At 44.3% G+C, this 24,603-nt stretch overlaps 2 protein-coding genes across 2 annotated transcripts in view; one reads left to right on the forward strand and one right to left on the reverse strand.

The window, feature by feature from the left end:
- C16H22orf39 (chromosome 16 C22orf39 homolog) overlaps positions 1-24,603 on the reverse strand; it is a 191,844-nt gene that overhangs the window by 92,699 nt on the left and 74,542 nt on the right. The window lies entirely within an intron of this gene.
- The window catches only part of LOC128404030 (septin-2), a 59,464-nt gene continuing 39,008 nt past the window's right edge, over positions 4,148-24,603 (forward strand). The window contains exons 1-5 of the mRNA XM_053369284.1: positions 4,148-4,275; positions 12,699-12,750; positions 13,542-13,641; positions 18,188-18,274; positions 21,549-21,672. Of these exons, the coding sequence (XP_053225259.1) occupies positions 12,724-12,750; positions 13,542-13,641; positions 18,188-18,274; positions 21,549-21,672 (338 nt within the window). The 5' untranslated portion in view covers positions 4,148-4,275; positions 12,699-12,723. The remainder of the gene's footprint in view (positions 4,276-12,698; positions 12,751-13,541; positions 13,642-18,187; positions 18,275-21,548; positions 21,673-24,603) is intronic.

Here is a 24,603-nt window from a genome sequence, read left to right on the forward strand (position 1 = left end):
TGGAAGTGAGAACTGGACCATAAAGAAGGCTGATTGCCGAAGAATTGATGCTTTTGAATTACGGTGTTGGAGGAGACTCTTGAGAGTCCCATGGACTACAAGAAGATCAAACCTATCCATTCTTAAGGAAATCAGCCCTGAGTGCTCACTGGAAGGACAGATTGTGAAGCTGAGGCTCCAATACTTTGGCCACCTCATGAGAAGAGAAGACTCCCTGGAAAAGACCCTGATGTTGGGAAAGATGGAGGGCACAAGGAGAAGGGGACGACAGAGGACGAGATGGTTGGATAGTGTCTTTGAAGCTACCAGCATGAGTTTGACCAAACTGCGAGAGGCAGTGGAAGGCAGTGGAAGTGCCTGGCGTGCTCTGATCCATGGGGTCACAAAGAGTCGGACACGACTAAACGACTAAACAACAACATACTACATTATTTTAGATTTGCCTTGAGACAGTCTTTAAACCTCTTTTGTTGACCACCAGCATTACGCTTTCCATTTTTAAGTTCAGACTAGAGTACAGTGATACCTCGGGTTAAGAACTTAATTCGTTCTGGAGTTCCGTTCTTAACCTGAAACTGTTCTTAACCTGAAGCATCACTTTAGCTAATGGGGCCTCCTGCTGCTGCCGTGCCACCGGAGCACGATTTCTGTTCTCATCCTGAAGCAAAGTTCTTAACCCGATGTACTATTTCTGGGTTAGCGGAGTCTGTAACCTGAAGCGTCTGTAACCTGAAGCGTCTGTAACCCGAGGTACCACCGTAGTTGCTTTGGAAGAAGATAATCAGGCATCCGCACAACATGATCAGTCCAACGAAGTTGATGTTGAAGAATCATTGCTTCATCACTAAAGCATACCTGACAAATGGCCACCCAACCTTTGCTTAAAAACTTCTAGTGTAGGAGTGTCCCGCCGGAGACTTTACACTAAGCATCCCCAGGGATGGCCAGGAGCAGGGGAGTTTGTGCAAACTAACCCAGACCTTACTGTTGAGTACCTCTATCTTCTTCTGGACCAGCTGGTGCTGTGGGCTATAGGTCTCATGGTCTGTCAGCGACACCACCTCCACCTCCATGTTGAACACACAGCCGATGTTTTTGATGTCTTCCTCTCCAGGGCATCACACTTCCCCAGGAACTCCATGGAGCCAGACAGCTTGGACTCCAAGACCAGGGGGTGGTCCTCCAGGACAGAGTTGAACTGCTCTGATAGGGGACCTGGCATAAAGTTCAGTAGCATGTAGAATAGCTGCCTCATGTGCTTGCTCTAGGGCTGAGGGAACTTCTTGAACTCTACCTGCACTACAATTCTCAGAGTGTTTTAACAGTTAACATACCGCCCAACATTTCTCCAACAAGAATAGAGGAGTCCCATTCCATAATGATAATTTTACTACTACTACTACTACTACTACTACTACTACTACTACTACTAATTTATTATTTATACCCCGCCCTTCTGGCTGGGATTCCCCAGCCACTCTGGGCAGCTTCCAACAAAACACAAAAATACAATAACCTATTAAACATTAAAAGCTTCCCTAAACAGGGCTGCCTTCAGATGTCTTCTAAAAGTTTGGTAGTTATTTTCCTCTTTGACATCTGGTGGGAGGGCGTTCCACAGGGCGGGTGCCACCACCGAGAAGGCCCTCTGCCTGGTTCCCTGTAACTTGGCTTCTTGCAGCAAGGGAAGCGCCAGAAGGCCCTCAGCGCTGGACCTCAGTGTCCGGGCAGAATGATGGAGGTGGAGACGCTCCTTCAGGTATACTGGACTGAGGCTGTTTAGGGCTTTAAAGGTCAGCACCAACACTTTGAATTGTGCTCGGAAACGTACTGGGAGCCACTGTAGGTCTTTCAAGACCTGTGTTATATAGTTTATACCCCACACATCTTACTGAGTTGCCCCAGTAATAAAACGTTCATAAAACTTCCCTATACAGGATTGCCTTCAGACGGCTTGGGGGTTGGATAACTCCATAGCCTCCAACATTTCTCCAATGAAAATAGGGACATCTAAAGGGAAAATGGGACATCCTGAGATCAAATCAGAAACCAGGACGGCTTCTCTAAACCAGGGACGTCCTTGGAAAATAAGGACACTTGGAGGGCCTGACTTAATTCCTCTTCCCCATGACTACACTTCCCAGGATTCTCTCTGGGAAGACACAACTGTTTCCAGTGGTATGATACTGCTTTAAATGCATAGTGCAGATGGTCCCAGAAAATTTTAACAAGAAGGAGATCCCCGAAACACCTCAACAAAGAAGATTCTGTCTACATTTCTGATCAAGCTGGAAACAGTTAAAAACTGAATACTTGCACTGGATTCGTATAGCGAGTAAGCATACATGACCTTCACTTATCTAAACATTATTGTTGTAATAGGCGACTGTTGGGGAGATCAGGGGACAATTGTCCCGGCAGTCACGTTTTCAAAGGTTAGAACTTAGTTGTACAGCCATAAGCCCCCACTTTTTTTTGTCCTGCCAACATCATTTTCCAAGGCAGTGTATAAAAATGTGAAAGTCATGGGCCCAATCCTCTTGGAAGCTGTCCTGTAGAGTCTCTATTGATTCCAGAGGTATCGTTACATTTTCGATTTCAGTGCCACACTTCGGTTTTGAGTGTTAAGCTGAGGTCTGTCTGTTTTTGCTATTAATTTTGCGTTTTTGTTTTTGCGGCTGTTTTTGTGTGTGTGACTGTGTGGAACCCAGTTCAGCTACTGATTGACTGTGTGACTGCAGTACATTGTTTATTGCTTTCATTTTATGGAACAATGGTCTTGTTAGATAGTAAAAGTCATGTTAAATTACTGTTTTTGGGGTTTGTTTTTAAAAGTCTGGAACAGATTAATCCATTTTGAGTTACTTTCTATGGGGAAGCACGCTTTGGTTTTGGAACGGACATCCGGAACGGATTAAGTTCGAGAACCAAGGTACCCCTGTATATATAACATAATATATTGTTGCTATTTATTTATTTTCTTTTGTAATATGGCCATTTATTCAATACGCAAATGATAATGGTCTTAAAGACAAACTCTTCAGAGCATCGTTGCTAGTGTGAACAGCACGGTCTGAACTACACACATTGTTATTATTGCCGTCTATGACAGATTAGACAATTTCTGTGCTGCTGTCCCCAGGACTTCACATGCTTGATGTTTGGAGAATCTGTACGGATTGATTAAAGCATAAAACAAAGCAAAAACCCCAGTTACCTTAATGTATATATAACCTGATACCTAATGAGGAGTGAGGGCAGAGAGAGAGATTAGAGATAATAATAATAATAATAATAATAATAATAATAATAATAATAATATTGAGTCAAAGGATTTTATATCTGTATTATTATTGTCTGTATTTGCATTAGGGTAAAGTAACTGCCTTTTGGTTCCAGAGGGTACAGCTACTATTGGTTCATTTAAGCTGCTGTATTTGGATCCTCTGTCTTATTGGTTTCCTCCAAAAGGCAGGACTGTGATTGCCTGATATTGTTCCCTCCAAAATGTATCCTTTCTAGCTAGTTCCCTGTCCCTATAAATGTAGCTCTCCCCTCCTCAGTTCTCAGTCTTGTTTGCTTTAATAAAGAAGTGTTACTACAGAACTGTCTCCAGCATATTATGTCAAGGGAGCTGAAATCACAAACCCCACGTCACAACAAAAATAAAATATAATAATTGCAACAATATATTATGTTTATGTATATATATATAGAGAGAGAGAGAGAGAGAGAGAAAACACATAATATATTGCTGCAATTGTTGTGTATACACACACACACACACACACATATTTCCTGGATTTGAAACGAGGACGTGGACGAGCAAAGAGGAGATGCCTCCTCCCTCCCCATCATAGCTGTCAACGTTTCCCTTTTTTTTAAGGCAAATTCCCTTATTCCGAATAGGATTCCTCGCAAGAAAAGTTGACAGCTATGCTCCCCATCCCTGTCAAGGGCAAGAAAAAAAATCACTTCAGCGGAATCTGAGGGTGGGGCGGGGGGGGGGAAGGTAACAAAAAGAGAGAGACACTCTAGGACTCTCTCCTCGACGGCTCCCTCCCTCTCTTCCCCCTTCGATTTCAAAAGCAGGCGACGGCAGCCAGGCCGACACAGAGAGCGCAGGGCTAGAGCGGGACGCCGAGGCTTGTGGGATGCGGGCGGAGCTTCAGGACGAGGAAGTCTCCCGCCTCCTCTCCTCCCCTCCCCCAGCGCTGTCTCTTCCTCCGGGCCTGGCTGCCGACTGCGGTGCCTGAGGAGGGTTTTTTGGACGAGGTAAGGGGCGTAGCGGCGGCGGCGGCTCCTCCGGCTTCCCGAGTTTGAGGCCTACCCCCTTCCCTCCTTCCCCACAGCCCAGTCTAGGGAAGGGGACTGAGGGGAAGGAAGACCGGCTGACTGACTTGACAGCCCCCCCTGGAGTGGGGGGGGCGAGAGGGGTCGCTGCCCCTCAGCTTCTCCACTGGGGCGTTGCAGGTGGTGCCCCCCTTTTCCTAAGGGCCGAGGTCCCTTTTCCTGCCCCCCCAAATAAAATATTTGAGGGCCCTCCCCCCCAGTGAATGAGCACTGCCATTCAAATGGCGTCTCTGTGCGTTCTCCAAGTGACCCCCTAATATTTTGTTTTTAGTTGGCACCCCTGGTGCACCCGCTGAAAAGGAAGGGCTGCTGTGGTTGGCATCCATCCGGGAATGAAAGGGTGCCCAGTTATGGGGGTGCGGGGGGGGGTGAGCAGAGAAAGTGCTGTGGGCCACCGCAAGAGCACTCTGCATGCAGGCCAGGGTGGATAAAAATCAATTTAAAAATCGATTTAAAAAAAATCAATTAAAAAAATTGATTTAAAAAAATCAATTAAAAAAATTAAAATCTTTTTTTAAAAAATAAATAAATCGGATTTTTAAAATAAAATGCTTTTGGAGGAATAATCTTTCTAAAGATAGTTTTCTGTTTAAGTTACATTATAGTCCAAAGGCTGTTCATCAGGAAATAAGGATTTGCTTTAAGTTTTTCATGTGTGCTAAAACTCAAAAGTTTTTTTTAGTCGTTTAACCACATCAGTTAACAAACATGGATACATATGCTATAATGTTGTTGTTTTAGTTAAATAAATTGTTTAAATTGTTATTTTTCTCCTTCCAATAAAGTACAGCAGAAAAGCTGTTCAAATATAAACAGTTAACTTATTAAACCTCACAATAATTTCATAATTATCCATCTATGTATTTCTAAAGTATAACCAGGTCAGAAATTTTTGCTATAACTGTAAAAACTACTCTAAAAATTTATTATTCCAAAAATGAAACCTTCATCTAGTTGTAAATATGCAAGAATGAGTCTTTCTGTAAAAAAATGATTTAAATCAAGTCTTACTGACTAGTGATTTAAATTGTGATCTAAATTGATTTGATTTAAATCAAATCCAGCCTGACGCAAGCGGCTGTTTTGGGGGGAAGGGGCAAACTGTTAACGCAGTTCATAGGAGCCAACCCCTTTGAGCCCACCCCCCCCCAGTAAAATATTCGAGGGGGCTGCCCCCCCAGTTGATGAGCATTGCCATTCAAATGGTGGTTGGGTGCTGTGTCATGTGATCAGTTAGGCAGGGCGGGGCTTACCTGGCCTCCCCCCAAATATTTTATTCCAGTTGGCATGTGTAAAAATCATAGAATTTTAGATCTGGAAGGGACACTGAGGGTTATCTAGTCCACCCCCCCCCGCAGTACAGGAATCTTTTGCCCAACATGGGTCTTGAACTGACAGCTAAGAGTCTCATACTTGACCAACTGAGCTTGAAGACAGACAGCTTAATTTACTGCCCCCCCAGAAGACACCCCTACTTGAATGAGGGGCAACTGGTTGGTGTTTTTTGCAGGGGGTGGGCGGGCTGTGACTTGGTTCATGCTTCATTCATTTTATTTGCTTTATTTTTATCTTCATAAAATTTATACACAGGTAGGTTGGAAGGGGACCTCAAAGTGGTTTGCCAAGAGGTAAAACAGTAAAATCAAGAAAATGACTGCTGTTTTGCATGCAGAAGCTTCCCAGGTCAATGTTATTAAACACAACCTGAATGCTTTCGCTCCCAGGAATAAGTAGTGGCAGTCTCTTTTTGCGGGGTGAGGTAGAAGGGCCTGTGGTTTTGTGGGTAGAGCATAGACTTTGCATGCAGAAGATCCTAGTGTGATTCATTCTCCCGGATAATGCTCCCCCCTCCCAAGGATAAGGGGTGTTTATTCTTTTTGGGAAGATTTTGTCACGTTGAAAAACAAACAATTAGTTCTGTTGTGTTTTTGTATTGCTTTGTATCTTGTGCTTAATTTAATGGGGCTTGACCATAATAAACATTTCAGTTTTTTAACTATGTATATACTTCTTAGCACCATAGTCTCTTAAGTGATGTAAAGTAAGGATAAAAAGATAGGAAAAAAGATAAAATTGGTTAAAACTAACCATAAAACCAGAGAACGTACTTGATATGCTTGCTGAAATAAATAAAAAAGGTTTTCAATAAGTGCTGGAAGTTCAACAGGGAGGAGGCTTGTCTGATCTAAGCTGGGAGGGAGTTCTACAGAACTGGGCCAACAGTCAGAGGTTGGTGAAACCGGCCCCCACTGGGGGCACAAAAATCTCCTGTCAGTCTATGGAGTGTATGATGTATAGGAGTGTGACAGCGCTATGCTGCTGTCATGGCAAGATCAAACATGGAAGAAGCTTCCCTTCCAGGCATGAGGTAAAATGATTTATTTCATACAGCTCCTTGCCAAAGGCTCAAAGAACCCTAAGTATGAGCTGTGCATCCAAGCCATGAGGGGCCACTAACTGACTCCCCTGAAGACCTCAGTGATGGGGCAGCAATATAAGGAGTCAGGTGGTCCTTAAGCTATCCTGTACTAAAGTCGTTAAGGCCCTTGCAAATTAACACAAGAACCTTGAACTCTGAACTACTTTTTGAGACACAGTGCTGCAGCTATTGGGCTTGGTGGACAAAGTGTTTGACCTGATATAAGGCAGCTTCCTGTGTTTTTTCTGGCAGGGCTCCTGTATCAGTCAAAAAATAGTAAAAATCAACAAATGGTTTTCTGCTGGAACAGATATGCAGGATGGGTGGGATAGTTAGTGGTGGAAAGCATCACCTGGTGATATTTTGCCTGTTGCAGACATTTAAAATCTACTCTCGGGATTTCCTGATGGAGCCCCAAGCTGCTATCAAGCAAAATTCCACATTAGATGATAGTCCATATCTCTCTCTGTGTAAAGTTACACATTGTGCATTTTTGCTTATCACACATATTTGAAAGCCGACCCTGTCCCTTGGGAGGGCTTCTGTGTCTTTGCTGGGTGCAAAAATAAAAATAAGCAGGCAATATAGTTCCAAGCAGGGATGATGGGGAATGCGGTTAATTTTGACCTATTATACAGCTTTAAAAGTAATCATGGGAACCTGGAGCTACTCCCCCCTCCCCCATGTTTGCATCAAGCAGTAGTTCATTGGAATGCTAAATGCTTGTTTTAATCTAAAGAATTAGCACCCCTAGTATCTTCCTCCCTCTTCTTAGGAATGCCCTGTTAACTCACTTTTGAAGTGGAAAGAGGAAAATATGTGCAGTGCTGGCTCTGGGAGCTGCCTGGGCATTTTTAATTTTTTTTTGCAGTGTAAATTCCCATCTGGGACTGGAATTTTGAGGAAAGGAAGACCTGTGTGTTTGGAAATGTTAAAAAAGTAAGGCAAGCTGCATTTAGCTGCATCAAAATTTAATTTAATTTTCTGTTGGCGTGGGGAGCATTTTCCAATGCTAAAATACTTAAAAGCTTCATGTGTCTGTCCATATGTGCATAGGTGTTGCAGGTCGCAGATGGGAAATCCATTCATTACTTGCTGCTTTGGCAAGAAGGAAAGTGGCTTCTGATTATGTCCTGCCCTATTTGGCAGCCATTCATAGAGCTGTCTTTCTAATCCTTTGTGTGGGTTTTTAAAGCCACGCACGCTTGCACTGTTGTATTGGGAAGTGAGGAATAACAGCAGTGGTGAGGGTTAAGGACATTTGTGCAGGCTGCCACAAAATTGCAACGAAGCCACACATGGGAGAAGCTGTAAGTATGACACGCAAGCTATATATATATTGTTTCCCTAAAACTAGAAAACATAATTGCATCTCTGAGTGAGCTAGGTGTCAGACGTGCACATCCATTTATCACTGAATGGCTTTTGATGTCTAGTTAGACAGCTAAATACTTAGGATTTCTCCATCTTAACCCCTGTTTCTTTCTCTGTGCTCATAAGCTGCAGATTTGTGCTTGGCTTTGCAATTCTGAAAGCATTTAAGGAATGCCACATGGATCCAGTACTTCCTGCTTCCATCCCCACCCAGAGCGTCTGGTCTAAGCTATTGGGTATAGATCCTGGCAGCAAAACTTGATCTTCAACACACTGCTCAAGAGTTGGGTGTTTTTTTGTTCATTCTTGCATATATCCCTTTCCTTTTTAAAAAAATAAACTTAAATGGAGAGATGGAAAAGCTCTTTTGTGGCTTTCATCCAACTATTCTTCCCTTGGAAGGCTGTAAAATGTCTTTGGTTTTGGTATTAAAAATGCATCAGGCTGCTTACTCAGTTAAAACCATCTACAGACATAATCACTGCTCCACATGCCAGACATGCAGGATTTGAAAGAATAAGGGATGGATGTCTGAGCTGGTTTGTAATCACTTCAGAATTACAAAAGCTAAAAGAGACACCATCACACGATGGCTACTCTCACAATGATAGACATTTCTGCAAACTTGGGAATGTTACCCTATTTTTTATGGATTCATTTTTAAGGGCGCTAAACTGTGATGGCACAATAAATATTCTAGTCTTTAAGAAGTTTTAGTGCCAGTTACAAAATCAACTTACTATGAAAAAAATAGAAAATCACTCTGGATACCAAGAGCAGCAGGATATAAATAAAGAATTATTTTTATATACACACATGCTCTTATAGCCATGATGATAAATCGTTGACTATTTTTTGGGTGTACTGCAAACCTGAAAACTTTATATAATGTTTTCATTTTGTTGTGACTGGAGAGTGAAGTCCTCAGATGCCAGCTACTAAGTTTACTTTTTGCATCCCGAAGTTACAAAGGAAATGACCTGGGTTCCTTCCTGCCTCTTCCAGAGGGGGCCTCATCTCGTAATGGACTTTTGGGATGACAACATACTTTGGACGCTAGTGTTTGATTGTCATGTCCAACTGACGTGGATCTCTGTACTCTTTGAGTGTAATTTTCAAAAGCCTGCGCTCCCGTGAGATCGGAAATGTTATTGGTACAGTATGTGTCCTTCTGAAATCAGCTTTGATGAATGGTGCCTTACCAAGTTATACAACATCAAAATATGCCCAGTACTTCATTTTTTAAAAAAATGTTCAGTTTTGTGTGTCTCTAGAAATTGTTAAACCACGTGTGGTCAAGTACAGTGGTACCTCGAATATGGAAATTTGCTTCTGCATTGATTGCTGATCAGTTTTGTGAATCAGGTCTGCTTTTGCTTAGTTGAGATGTTCCTTAAGCAAGACTGTGTTTGTTTCCACACTGCCATGTGTAGTTTTAACTAATAGCAAAGCAGTTAGGGGGTGGGAGTGTTTGTCAGAAGAGGGCTCTGCTCCCCACATCCCTGCAGGACGGATTGCTTCTTCCTTCCTGTACAAGCCAATTTTGTTTCCATGCTGTCAGTGGAGGATGACAAGCCTGTTCCTCCATGAATGTGGAAACCAAGCGGACTGACAGAGGAGAGACTAAGAGGTCTGTTCTTACTATGTTGGTGCACTAGGTAGAAAGCACCGCCCAGCGGGGGAACACCCCCCCATTTAGTCTCTTAGGATTAATTATTTTTGGGGCCTCCTGTGTGAAGCTTATTTAGGGCTACAGCTGTGATGCTCGTAGCATAGGTTGGCTGCAAACATACCTACAAAGATATGAGGATGGGTTTTGGACATTTTGCTTACAAAGAAGGCTGAGAATGCTACAAGTTTATTGGACGTTGGTGCTTAGTCAAATCAGCTTCGGCTATCAGCTGACCTCTAGGAAAGATGCCTGGGCATTCGTCCAAGCACTACTGAAAGCTCTGTTTGTACAGCTGCATTGCCTTTTTTTGGGATGGGGAGGTCCTTAACAAAACGTGTAACAGAGTTGCGTTGAGACTATTGTTTAAAAACATGTTTGGTGATTATTATTTTTTAATGACTAGTTAATTAGGCAGCTGATTTTTTTAAAAAAATACTGTTTTATCAAAACATCAGATGGCAAACGTGATCCCATCTACTCTCATCTCTGTTGTCCAAGAGAAAATGCTTCTTCCAACAGATGCCGGCTGCAGTGCACACACATATCATCTAAAGCAGGGTTAGCCAACATCTGCCATTGAACTCCCAGCTCCCATCACCCCCAGCCAGTGCAGCCAGTAGTCAGGGATGATAGGAGCTGCATTCCAGTCCTGCCACCAGGTTCCGTATTTCTGATCTAACCTAATGAGGGTGGCAGTTCTGTGCATGCTTAATGAAGGCTAAGTGCCACTGAACAAACGCAGTGAAAATTAATTTCTGAGTAAATGTGCATTTGGGTTTGATGCACATCTCTGCAGCACCTCTTGCACTGTTTAGAGCAGCTGGAGCTGGTCTGTTAGGATGAAGGGGCACTGCCCTATCACGCTCAATCTGCCCTTAGCCAGTCTCCAGCTCCCCACCTTCCTACTTAACAACCAATCCTGGGGGTGGTACTGGCTGTAAGCTGCCTCCTCCTTGGTCTTAGTTTTGTCCTTCTGGAATTCAGCAAGGAGGAGGATGGGATCAAAATGAAAATTAATTGGTTCTCCCTCTTGTTGGTTCTGGCTCCACTTGCTGTTTTGGCTTCCTGCATTTTGCCGTACCAGTCCCGATAGGCACCAGTCAACACCACTTAAGACTGATTGCAGAGTTTGGGGCTTTGCCGTCATAGCCAGTGTTTGTCATATCCAGCTTTTCCTTTTCCTTTGTGTGTGGATAACCTCTACTGAAGATGCACATCTTTACCCTGGCCTTTCATAGAATCATAGTATTGTAGAGTTGGAAGGGATTGCAAGGGGCATCTAGTCAAACGAAAGCATCTATGACAGATGACCATGTGCTTAATAGCCTCTAGTGAGGGAGAGTTCACCACCTTCCAAGGGAGTCTGTTCCAGTGTCGAACAGCTCTTTCCTGATGTTTAGTCAGAATCTCCTTTCTTGTAAATTGAATCCATTGGTTCAGGTCCTAGTCACTGGAGCAGCAGAAAACAAGCTTCCTCCATCCTTCATGTGACAGCCCTTTAGATATTTGAAGATGGCTATCCTATTTCCTCTCAGCCTCCTCTTTTCCAGGCTAAACATACCCAACTCTCTCAACTGTTCCTCATCAGTCTTGGTTTCCAGACACCTGAGTTGTGTGTTTTCAGGACCCACCCTATTCCTGTGGCTGTAACTTGTTTTAACTTTTTAATACTGAGTTTCAGATTGTTGTGACCTGCCCTGGGACCTGCTGGGGAATCATGGGTAATAATAATATACTGAAAGCGCTGTGGGGAACTTTAACAAACAGGCAAGCACTGTGAATGGTTGATCTATGTATTTGTGATCTATATATTTGCTGGGGAGCAATGGGGAAAAGCTGAAGATTCTCCTCCCTCCAACTAATTTTCTAACCATTTTTTTCTGGTGCAAACATTTAGCAGTCCTCTTGCATTCTATTATAACTTGGTGTTGCATCCTGCCAGCAACACTGAACATTAGTAAGCAACAGGAAAGCATCTGTATCCAGAAGTCACAGGTGTCTGTCTGTAGGTCACTTCCTTCTTTTCAGGCCACGAAATGTGTTTGTCAAGAAGGCCAGTGATTAAATTTCTTGAGTCTCTCCTCCTTTGTTTCTGTATAAGTTCTGAATAAAGGAGCAGTTGGTTTCTTTCTTTTTTTATATACCTAACTACACGACAAGTCTATTGGGAATCCAGAAACATAAGAACCTGCTAGTCCTGGCTTAGTTACAGTGGTGAAAATTCCTAAATTATTGATATAGGAACTCAAGAGTGGCTTCTGAGAGCAATGTGGTCTGAGCTTTGAGCAAGAAGCTCACATGTGAGCTTTTTTCCCCTTCGATCAGATTGCAACTTAGCTGAGAGTCAGAAGCTACTGCTTGAAGAGCCACGCTCTTGTCTCATTTGCAAAATGATGTTTTCTTTGTTTGCTGCTTCCAACTTGGTTATAGTAAATTTATTTACAGTATTTATTATTTGTGAGTCACCCAATAAAATACACTCTAGGAGACGTGCAACAGAATAAGCAATATTAAAAACAAAGCACATAATGACAAATCAGCACTAAAACCAACCCCGCAACTGTCTAGCAATAAAATCCAACTCTCCATAAAACAGCTGCAAGTCAGCCACTGGTAGCTGGTTCAATTAACTTATCAATGGGACTCAAAAAACTTTAAACCAACCTGTTGCCATCACTCTACAGATAATAAAATAAATGATACCAAATAATGGACAGAAGAGTCCTTTCCCCTAACACGTATTTCCATAGCCAGAGGTGGGTGAGGGACTGCATCTATTTGGTTCCCTGTGCCATAGCTGTAAAAATGATGTGATGAATTCTTAGCTTTCCCATTTAACACAGACTTTCTTCCTATTCTCTTCCTCCCACCCCAATCCAGGCTCTGAAATTTGGAGTGTGAGAACATGTCTCAATCTGGTGAGAAAGTGAAGGTAAGTAGAATGGGTTTGTGGCAGACCTTACCAGAACGCTGTGCTAGCAACATTGCATGTATGTGTGTTCTGACTTGTGAGCGTGGGGCTGCATGTTAAGGGCTTTCAAAACAGCCCCCGTGCTGCTCTTTGAAGCCCTGACTTCAAAGGGGCTTCGAAGCGCAGCACCACCTGACATTACTGTGACATTGTGTGATTGCCAGGTGGTCAGCTGTCAAATTTGGCCTGCCTGGGGTAGAGATATAGTGATCTGGCCCACTAGCCAGAAAGGGTTACCCACTCCTGCCGTACAGTCCTATATGACATTGATTTGAGCAGAAGGTTAGCCTTCCAGCAGCCATCCTTTGCTCTGCTGCATAGTCAGCAGTTGGGTATAAACCACACAATTCTCAAACATGAGTTGGGTTATTAAGCAGTAATTTGGTTATTAAGAGAACTTTGTGCCATTTCCGACACACACGGGAAGTGGCGAAAGAGGAAGTGTGGCTAAGTCTGCGTGAGGGCAGGATGTCTGCACTCCATGTGTAGAGGGCACGTTCTCCAAATTTGGGGATGGCATGAACATTTCCTCCCATGCAACATTTACATGAGCCCCAGGAAAAGAGGAAACATGAGTTATTGTTCTTGCTGTTCCACTTCTGTCAAAACACCCAACCCTGTGGTCCTGCCGATTTGTGTTGATTCCTTCTTGGTTCATTTTGTGTGCTTTTGTCATAACACCCCTGTGCTTTTGTTACAACTGACTTCCATGTCCAGTTCACAACTTTTATTGTTTTTCTCCGTCTCCCCAGTTTTCTGACTCGGCAGGATATGTAGGCTTTGCCAATCTCCCCAACCAAGTCCACAGGAAGTCTGTCAAGAAAGGTTTTGAGTTCACCCTCATGGTGGTTGGTAGGTGGTCCCCCGCTTCTTTTTTTATAAGCACTTCATTATTAGACTATTTTAGGCTGTTAAATATATATCTTTCTTTTGTGTGTCTCCATCAGTTCTTCCTTCTTTTTGTGTGGAAATCTATTGTTGAAACTGTCATATGGAAGCTAGTTCAGTCTGGATTTCTTCCTGTGAATTGTCTGTCCCTGTTCTTGGGGGGTGGGGAAAGAGACGAGGTAAAGGGTTAGTATCTCACTAAAGAGGCACAGCCTTCCTGCCATTGCTGGTGAAGGAAGGGAAATAGCTCAGTGGCAGGGCATCTGTTTTGCATGGAGAAGATCCCAGTTTCAACCTCTACCATTTGCAAATAGGGATTTGCTTGCAGGAAGGTTACCGTATTTTTCGCTCCATAAGACGCACCAGACCACAAGACGCACCTAGTTTTTGGAGAAGGAAAACAAGAAAAAAAATATTCTGAATCTCAGAAGCCAGAACAGCAAGAGGGATCGCTGCGCAGTGAAAGCAGTGATCCCTCTTGCTGTTCTGGCTTCTGGGATAGCCGCGCAGCCTGCATTCGCTCCGTAAGACGCACACACATTTCCCCTTTTTAGGAGGGAAAAAGTGAGTCTTATAGAGCAAAAAATACGGTATATGGCAGGGGAAGGGAACCCTTTTCAGCCCAAAGGACAGTTCTCTTCTGGGCAACTTTCTGAGGGCCTGTGATGTAAGGTGCAATAGTGGGTGGAGCAATGAATATTATTATTAGTAGTACAGTGGTACCTCAGGTTACATACGCTTCAGGTTACATACGCTTCAGGCTACAGACTCCACTAACCCAGAAATAGTACCTCGGGTTAAGAACTTTGCTTCAGGATGAGTACAGAAATCACACAGCAGCGGCGCGGCAGCAGCAGGAGGCCCCATTAGCTAAAGTGGTGCTTCAGGTTAAGAACAGTTTCAGGTTAAGAACGGACCTCCGGAACGAATTAAGTACTTAACCCAAGGTACCACTGTATTTGTATTAGTATTATTAGTACCCCACCCATCTGACTGGATTGCCCCAGCTTCCAACATATATAAAAACATAATAAAACATTAAACATTAAAAAAAACTTCCATATACAGGGCTGCCTTCAGATGTCTTCTAAATAATAATAATAATTTTATGATTTGAAACCAATCTGTGTTTGAATGCAGATTTTACCTTTGTACAGCAGGTTAGTTTTTACATACACTCACACATCCCTCTCCATCCTCCAACCAGGCAAGCAAGAGGCGTTATCGGAGTTCTTAGATCATAAAATCGTAAGAGTAGGAAGGGATTTCAAGGGTCATCTAGTCCAACACCTTGCAATGCAGAAATCTTTTGCGCAAGGTGGAGCTTGAACCCACAACCCTGAGATTAAGAGTCACATGTTCTACCGACTGAGTTTTCCTCCAGTTCAAGTGGACATTCCAGCCTGGGAAGAACAATTGGGGTGTGATGAGGGTCAGTGAGGGATGTGACCAGGCAAGAGAGGATGTAGCCTGGGGAGAGTCATGAGGGTCAGATGGAGAGACCTTGAGGGCTGCATTTGCCCTTGGGCTGGAAGCTCCCCACCCCGTTATACAACAATGATAATTCATTTTGCATTCATTTTTATACAGTATGCTTGCAGAGTGTTTTCATGTCTTCCTGTTAGTCATTCCTCCACCCCTCGCTTTTCAGTGCATTTCCCCATCAATTTCCAAACTGCAGAAAGTCCAGGGTTTGTGTGTATGCGTGTGTATCATGACAGAATGCTTTATTCCACTTCATTTAAAGGTAAAGGGTAAAGGGACCTCTGACCATTAGGTCCAGTCGTGACCGACACTGGGGTTGCGGCGCTCATCTCGCTTTATTGGCCGAGGGAGCCGGCGTTTGTCCGCAGACAGTGTCTAGCTCATGTGGCCAGCATGACTAAGCCGCTTCTGGCGAACCAGAGCAGCGCACGGAAACGCCGTTTACCTTCCCGCCGGAGTGGTACCTATTTATCTACTTGCACTTTGACGTGCTTTCGAATTGCTAGGTTGGCAGGAGCAGGGACCGAGCAACGGGAGCTCACCCCATCGTGGGGATTCGAACCGCCGACCTTCTGATCGGCAAGTCCTAGGCTCTGTGGTTTAACCCACAGCGCCACCCGCGTCCCTATTCCACTTCATTTACACAAACCCAAACATCTGGTTTGTGTTGGAATTGCTTCTGCAAAATGCAGGCAGTTGGGAGGCACCATGAATGGAAGCTTGGAAATGAGGCCCAATGCAGATGTAATCTTCCAGCAGCTACCCCAACAATGGTTGAAAGTTTGAAAGGACCCTCAAGCTTGTGAGCTCTTCTTCCCCCCCCCGCTTTCCTTTTTGTAGGTGTAGCCATTGATAGCCTCATCCTACATGAATTTTGTCAAATCCCTTTTTAATGCCATCAAAACCGGTGGCCATCGCTGCTTCTGTTCCCAACTTTGGTTGCATTTAAGTGGACCATGTCTAGTTGTGGGCAGATACAAATGTACCCTAGTTGTATCCAAAATGAGAAGTTGGAGGAAACTGGTGCCTGAGGAAGGGAGGGAGATGAAAGTGACCAAGTTTGCGAGTTGCACCCAATCTCCTAGATGTGGTTTGGTGACTTACGTCTCCACTAGGCCGATAAATGTTGGTACATACGTGTATTATTTCACAAGTGCTGTCCACTTTGGTCTGTTTAGGGAAGCTGCTAGTGAGAGAACATTTTCTCGCGGTTAGAGATTATGTCATTAAGACACTGAACCTAGACTATTATTGGAAAGTCATTTGTACCAAGATTGACTGCGGTTAGGTTTTAACACCACCAAAACTCCCTCTGACTCACTTCCTCTAAGTTGTCTATGAGAGCACTTGGGAAGCTTACAAGAACGGTCAAAATTCTTTTGAGACACAGTTGTGGAATGGGGGAGAAATTTGATTTGGTTTGCATTTAAATAAAATAAAAATTAAAGCCAAATCTATCAAATTTGCACTTTCTGAAAGAATATGAGAACTGAAAGGCAGTCATGGTTTGAAATTCACACTTAGTCCAAATTTTGTGATGTGGTTCTCTGACCAAACAATGCTTCCAAAAATGGATATATTAGGTAAAAGCGAGCATAAAGAGGAATACATTAGGGAAAATAACATACAGAAATTCATTATGTTAAGAGAAGCTGCTTGCAAAAATGTGTACATTAAGTCAAAAATGTACACAATAATGTGTGGAGAAGTTTGCACTGAAATGTTGAAGAATTTTTGTGAGGATTTAAAAAAAATATATATACGAAAACCATGAATTGCTGCAGAAATGTGGGGAACCGAATTTAAGATGGGAAACTGAGAGGACCAAAACTGGCAGATTCTTCCCTCCCTAGTCAGAACCTTCATATGTCGAAAGAGCTGCCAGGGCCACACAGAAGGCAGAGGGAAATGGCTCCAGGTTTTTTTTTCAGGGTGGAGGTAGGCTTGCCAAAATGTCCCCTTCTATGTCTGTGGGGCAGGACGTGGGTGGCACTGTGGGTAAAACCCAGCGCCTAGCACTTACCGATCGTATGGTCGGCGGTTCGAATCCTCGCGGCGGGGTGCACTCCCGTCGTTCGGTCCCAGCGCCTGCCCACCTAGCAGTTTGAAAGCACTCCTGGGTGCAAGTAGATAAATAGGGACCGCTTACCAGCGGGAAGGTAAACGGCGTTCCGTGTGCTGCGCTGGCTCGTCAGATGCAGCTTGTCACACTGGCCACGTGACCCGGAAGTGTCTGCAGACAGCACTGGCTCCTGGGCTATAGAGTGAGATGAGCGCACAACCCTAGAGTCTGGCAAGACTGGCCCGTACGGACAGGGGTACCTTTACCTTTACCTTTACCTATGTCTGTGGGGCAACGGTGGCAGTGAGCTGTGGACACAGTTGTGTGTGGCCTGTCCAGTACCCCTTCTGCTAGCTGGCCCCCATTCATGTGCGATAGAGGATGCTGTCTTGCCACCAGCATTGAAGTAAGACTCACTCCACATTCAGCTAGCTTCTGAATGTGCAAAGGGGAGTGGGACACCTTGCCTTTCATTCAAGCCAACCCAAATACCTTGAGCCATCTTTGATGGCTACCACCTCAGAAATGAATGGACTAATGCTGTGTGATTTTAGGAGACCAAATTTCCTCCACAGCCATTCACCCCAACTTTTGCTTTTTCGAGTGTGGGGTGGTGGTGATGCATGAACTTACTTGATATCGAGAGATAAACATGAATCAAATAAAAACAGGAACTGTAGAGAAAGTGCTGGAAAGATGCTTGTCTTGTAGGTATTTGATTAGAGCACTTAATTTGGCCTTAAGGGTTGCGTTATGAAAATAGGTGGATTAAATTTAGAATTCACACAGCTCACTTTCCTCAGGCTTGTTTTTCCTGTTTACTTTAGCTAAGCTTAGGAAAGCCTTTGATGTCGTTATCTTATAAAACCAGGGTGGATACTGGCCGCAAGAGATAAACCTGTGGCTTGCATGAAAGTGGGGGGCGAAATTATTCCAGGAATTAAACATCCATCTCATTTACAGGTGAATCTGGCTTGGGAAAATCCACTTTAATCAACAGTTTATTTCTGACTGATCTCTATCCTGAACGTTACATTCCTGGAGCTGCAGGTAAATTGGTTTGTTCCTAACGCTCGCTTTCTGATTTCACATGCTTTGCTTCCTCTGATATTTTGCTTGCACAAGGCTGTTCTTATGTACTGATGATGATAGACTTCTTTTCATAAATATCAGGGCTGTAGCTTCATTAAAAAAACAACAACCAACAACAAACTGTAGATTTAATCAATGAATTAAGTGATTGAGGTGTATTAAACGGAAGACCTCTGATGGAAGAATAACTGCACTTTCTAGTAGGAGTGTGTCTGTTTGGGGTTCATTCTAGCTGGGAAGCCATTTCTCTCCTGCTTCCCTCCCCTGATACTATAAACCAGGGTTGGAGCACCTTCCACAGGCTGCATGTCGGTAATGGGCCAGGCCAGAGGCAAAAATGGGTGGGGCATAACTGTGACACTAACTTCCGCACAGTAGACTACATTCCAGCCTCTCAAAAGTCAAAGGCTTTTGCACTCCTATATGCAGCCTACTTCCACCTGGGCAGGTGAGAAGCACCTTCACCAAGATGCATACCAGCTAGGCAGAAAGGGTGTGTGGAGTGGCCTAGGGAAGGAGGGCAGCCTTGGGAGAGTTTCAAGGCCTGGGTAGAGAGGGCTGGAGGGCCACATTCTGCATTTGGCCCATTGGGTCTGAGGCTCAAGCAGAAGATCCTGCTCTCCCCAGCTTCCTGTTCTTCTCTTTTCCAACTGCTATTCAACATTATTATTAGCTGCTTGTTGTGCAAAGGTCTCCAAGTGGCTTATAACGCATGTAGAACCTAAAAAGCAGATATTGGGGTTATAGCACATGTACACTCTTAATTGTAAACAATTGTGGCTGGGTTTTTTTGTTTGTGGCCTTTTTACATTTTCATATTTCTGCATGTACCTCTCTTTTGTTTCTCAGTGGTCTGTTTTTGGCTATTATTTATACTACTTCACGCCAAAATAAGATTGTATGGGGGTTATGAATTAGAAAAACCAGTTATACAAACATTGTTACTTAGAATAGAGAATAAAGCATTGGAGAAATTAAAACAGAAGGTTTAGGTACATCTTCAAAAGCTGGTGGGATGGTAATATACATGGTTCCTCTCATATTTTGTTGGCTCTTGCTATCTGAGTTTGCCATTAGAAGGACTATTATGCTTCTGAATGTAGTTTGCAATTTGCAGTTGCAAATGATTTAGCCAAACACATGCGCTAATACATCCAGTTCATCCTCAAAGTGCGCCAGGGTGCAGAAATGCTTGATTGACATGCTGAAGTATTAGCCCACTATTGAGGTTGAAGTTACTGTTTTTCATCTCCCCAGCTTAGCATGAAGCAGAGTTCCCTTGTCATCTACTGGAGTTTGTAGGAAGACAAGGGATCTCTGCTTCCTTCTAAGACAGAGGGGAAGACAGTGAGAGATTATAAGTGCAACAGGTGGGTGTGGAGGATTGACATGGATGCAAAACTCGATTTACTGAGTCCAGTATTTTTCATGGACTGATTGGCTCAATTAATACTGCATTCCTAATAAATATATATTCTGGCTTGCACCTTTTGTACATCATTATATAAGGAGCATGTTGCAAATTGTTCCTTATCCCATTCAACTTGGCTCCTTTGCTGCCTTTTGTCTCATGTTCTTTTTCGCATCAATGCTTCTGTTGATGACATCAAAGTACTTCTCACTTGTCACTGAAATCGTTATATTGTCTACTCTGGTTGTCTTCTAATTTCCCACAGTGTTCTGCCTATCTATCCTTTAAAGAATGACTTAAAAGAAAGAGAAAAAAAAGCTTCATGCTTTTTTGGAACGAAGTGCCATAAACTAGCCAGTTGACAGGATCCTCAAAGGCCACTCACTGTGTTCTGCATGCCCGAGGCAGCTTCAGTCTTGCTTTCTGAACTGTTTCACCCCAACTGAGACACCACAGGACAACTAACAGCCACCAGAAAACCATAAAAGTGGCAGTAAAGCAACCATTAACCATAACACAATTACTCTGTTTGGGTGTTCACTCCATGTGAGTGCTATTATGTGGAAGTGGGACATCATCACTATCCTTCCTGGCCCTAACCCCATCCTGAGTCCTACCAGCCCCACCCCCAGGCAGTCATCCATGCATGGGGGGGGGAGTTCCTCTATAGAGGGAGGCCTGCTCTTAAGTTACCCCTGTGATTTAGAACCCTGACTGCCCAGAGTTCTAAGTCATAGGGAGGCAACCTGAGCACTTAAAGCAGGCTGCCCTATACAGACACGCGTTCTCAATGAGACTGTTGGGTTTCCCCACTTTCCTGCACTACATGATTATGGAGCTGGGTTGAACTCCCAAATAGGCTTGTGGGATTGCCAAATTGCAAACAGCAGCAATACTATCATATCCACACCACATATTTAAAGCACTCTTAGACCGAAAGCACCCCTGGGTTCAAGTAGATAAATAGGGACCGCTTACCAGCGGGAAGGTAAACGGCGTTCCGTGTGCTGCGCTGGCTCGCCAGATGCAGCTTTGTCACGCTGGCCACGTGACCCGGAAGTGTCTCCGGACAGAGCTGGCCCCCGGCCTCTTGAGTTAGATGGGCGCAATACCCCAGAGTCTGTCAAGACTGGCCCGTACGGGCAGGGGTACCTTTACCTTTACCTTTACCTAGACCGCTTTGACAGTCATAGAGACTATTGGGAACTGTAGTTTGTTAAGAGTGCAAGGAACTGTACCTCTGTGAGGTGGGCACTACAGTTCCCAGGATTCTCCGTGACTGTCAAAGTGGCCTTAAGAGTGCTTTGTGACGTAAAAACACAGCAGCCAAACTGAAACTGAAACAGATTAAAGAGGATCCTGATGAAACACACTTTTATATAGTATTGTCTTAGCCCCATTCCTGACTGTGAAAAGGAAGGGCATCAGCTGGGTTTCATGGGGCAAGGGATTCCATAGCCAGGGAGCTGTCAGGGAGAAGGCCTTGTTCTTCATTCTCACCCTCTGCACCATGAGGTGGTGGTGAGACATGGAACAGGGTGGTCTCCGTGGCTACAACAGAATCGTCAAAATCCTCATGCTACTTTCAAGTTCTTTGAGGGCAACCACTGAGGAATTCTCAGTAAAGGCTGGGCACATGCATTGGATACACAGGAATCCTTGGGGATTCAGACTGGCCATAAGAAGCATTTCTTTTGTGTGGGATGTCATTTCCTGCCTAATTTCTATTATATATTCCCTCCCTCCCTCAGTAGTTTGAATAACATTTTACTGCTTTGTTGGCCAGGAAACTTTTAACATTATATGACATTTCTCTTCTAGAGAAAATAGAGAGAACGGTCCAGATTGAAGCTTCCACCGTAGAAATAGAGGAGCGAGGGGTGAAGCTCCGTCTCACGGTAGTCGACACTCCAGGATATGGAGATGCCATTAATAGCCAAGACTGGTATGTTGTTTCCTCAGGCTGTGATGCTGAATCTTCACATCTGTCCCAGGCTTCCATTCTGTTGTATACAGCTTTGGTGATGCTTTAAACTGTTTTAACTCTCATATCTTCCTGTCGGTGCTGGGGATTAGGCAGCAGAGACGCAGCTTCAAAAAGCAGGATTGAGCCTCCCCATGCATCAGATGATGTGTGCTTGGGTTGGGTGCACCAGTCAGTTCCCAAACTCCCCGAAGCTTGAAGAAAGCTTGATTGAACATCCCCCCCCACATCAGGTGATGCATAGGGCAGAGGTTTTCAACCTTTTTGAGTCCACAGCTGCCTTGACCAACTACATTCTTTCTGTGGCACCCCTGTGGGGCTCAGGAGCCCAGTTATTTCACCCCTTGCCTGCAGACCTGGCCCCCGCTCACGCTTTTCGAACACGCTCCCTTGCGGAGTGTTCCCCTCAGCCTCCCCTCCCCTTTCCTTGGGAGTCCTCTGGGCAGCCACAGCCGCCACCCATGGTCTCTGAGCTGCCCCCCGGCCCCCAAGAGAGGTACCTCCTCACACTTCCCCACAAGGGCCTGTGACTTGTCTGTCCATTCCCAACAGCAAGGGCTGCCTCAGCTCCTGGCAACCAGCATTCCCTGGCCAGCCCCAGAGGCACCAGGGCTGCAACAGACAGCTGTGCAGGCCTTTGGGAGGCAGAGACGTGAGAGGGCATCAGAGGGAGGGAGGGAAGGAAGGAAAGAGGGACAGAGGCCAGTGTTGCCTGCGGCACCCCTGACCATCATTCAAGGCATTGGTTGAAAACCACTGGCATAGGGAGTTCAATGTAGCATTGCCATATTTCAGAAAGTGAAAACCCGGACAAAACAGTTGACCTATTTTCTGGGGGAGGCTGTTGAGCTCCTCAGCCACAACGACAAGGCCACCCTCTTCGTCTCCCAACAACAGCCGCTGCTTGGTGCCCAAGCTGGAGCACCGCTTCTCCCGCAGCGAGCAGCGCACCCCAGGGACAGGGAGTCTCACTGCTGCAGTTGAAACAGCATCTGGGTGCAAAGCAATGGTAATTGGGAAGCCAAATACGTATATGTTTGAGTGCATTGTAGAGCGCTTTGGTGTGGATCCATCCCGCGTGCTCATGGTGGGTGACTGGCTGGAGACATGGGTTGCCATATGTCCAGGTGTTCCTGGACATTTTAAACGGAAATTACATATTCTGCCCAGACACCATTTTTGGAAGCAAAATCCCGACGATGTCCAGGATTTTCCGGATGCATAGCAGCCCTAGTTCAATGCCTCTGTAGTGGTTCACTCCAATGAATGCTGTAAACTGGGAGCAACTGACTTTTGTGATTGTTGGGTTGAAAAACAATATTTCAAGCAGATGCTACGTATCCTACTGCTTTGGCCTGCACAGTATTGTTAAATAATTATACTTTCCTGGAGTGATTTTTCTAGTCTTTCTGCGCAGGATCGCTTTTAACATTTTCTGTAATGGTTGACTTGGAATTTCCTTCTGTGGGATCTCCGAGCCCCTTTAGCTTGGCTATTGTGTTGCAAGCAGGACTTCCTGTTGATTGTGTTCTGATGCCGTGTTTATTCTTCGGAAATGTTTCTTGCGAATCCTGCGAGTTTGAATCCCCACCCACTTTTTCCGGCAGGGAGGCCAAGCAAGCGGCAGGCAGCAAGATGGTGTTACGGTCCATCATTGCATTACTGTTGTTGAATTTAGCAGAGGATTAAATTTGCAGAATAGGATTACAAGGGCTATGTAGAAACTATTATTTCTCAAACCTCCCCACGTTGGAGGCTTCAATTCCCTTTCTTTCCACATTCAATAAGAATGTTCTAGAGCTTGTAAAAACTGTCCTCTCAACAGTATTTATACTTTTAAGATAGCAATATATCACATATTTACAAAGCACGCCCCTGAAAATGTAGGCCTCCTGGCACAACTTACCCGAGCTCAGGGTGTGACCCACTGTTGAAGACCAGTCTTCTGTGCCACTTCTTGTTTTGTCTTACCACTTGGACCTTCATCTGCTAGTCGATCTTGACTACTTTCCCGGGAATAATCCCTCAGGCAGGATCCAATGGAAGACTGATATTCTGCCTACAGCGTCATTGCTATGTCCCAACTGAGAGTTAGCGTAGCAGAACGATGAGATTGGGGGACATTCCAGCTATATACTCACCAGGAAGCTGTGATCAAACATTGTTTCCTTAGTCTCAGGCCTCATTTGCCCAGCTCAGCTGTCATACCGTATAATACCGGCTTATTTTACAGGTTTGTCATTAAGGATAGCAGGAATAATATAATGTGACGTACTATGAGTATGTAAGAAAAGTGATATATACTTTTAAAAAATGCCTTTGCTGTTCTAGGGCTCTAGTGGCTATATTAAACCTGTCATGTGGCTCTGTGTTAAATAAAAGGTGTCAGGTGATATTTCCTCTGTTCTGAACCTTTTGTTCCACTACAACAAGACCAGTCTTTCTGGGCTGCTGCCTTGTTAGGTGGAAGGAGGGCGTGTGTTTTGGCAACATTCGGTTTATTTCATTTTCTCAAAAACCATTTTTTCCCTATGGGGAAAAAAATTGCTTTGTTTGCTGTTGTAATGCATAGTACAGGATATGGAGTTGTTTAACTAATGATACTGTCGTGGTGGAAAGCAGGTGCTTCCCGGAAGGTGGAATGTACAATTCACTGCTGACTTACACTTACAGAAAAACGGAACAGCAGTGAGGACTTGAAAGTAGCACGTAAGCAAATTACAGTGACAGAGAAGCGCTAAGTATCTGGCACAACACGCTGAGGTTTTCCCTCCTGATCATATTTCATCAGCCCCACTTCCCTTGAATTGCCAAACTTTTTTGTAATTCCTGTGGAGGTAGAAAAATGGAGGAAGCTTGCTATACGTGTGTACTATCACCGTCTCACCATGA

The sequence above is a fragment of the Podarcis raffonei genome, chromosome 16 (genome assembly GCF_027172205.1).
Source record: "Podarcis raffonei isolate rPodRaf1 chromosome 16, rPodRaf1.pri, whole genome shotgun sequence".
In the NCBI taxonomy this organism is placed as follows: domain Eukaryota; kingdom Metazoa; phylum Chordata; class Lepidosauria; order Squamata; family Lacertidae; genus Podarcis; species Podarcis raffonei.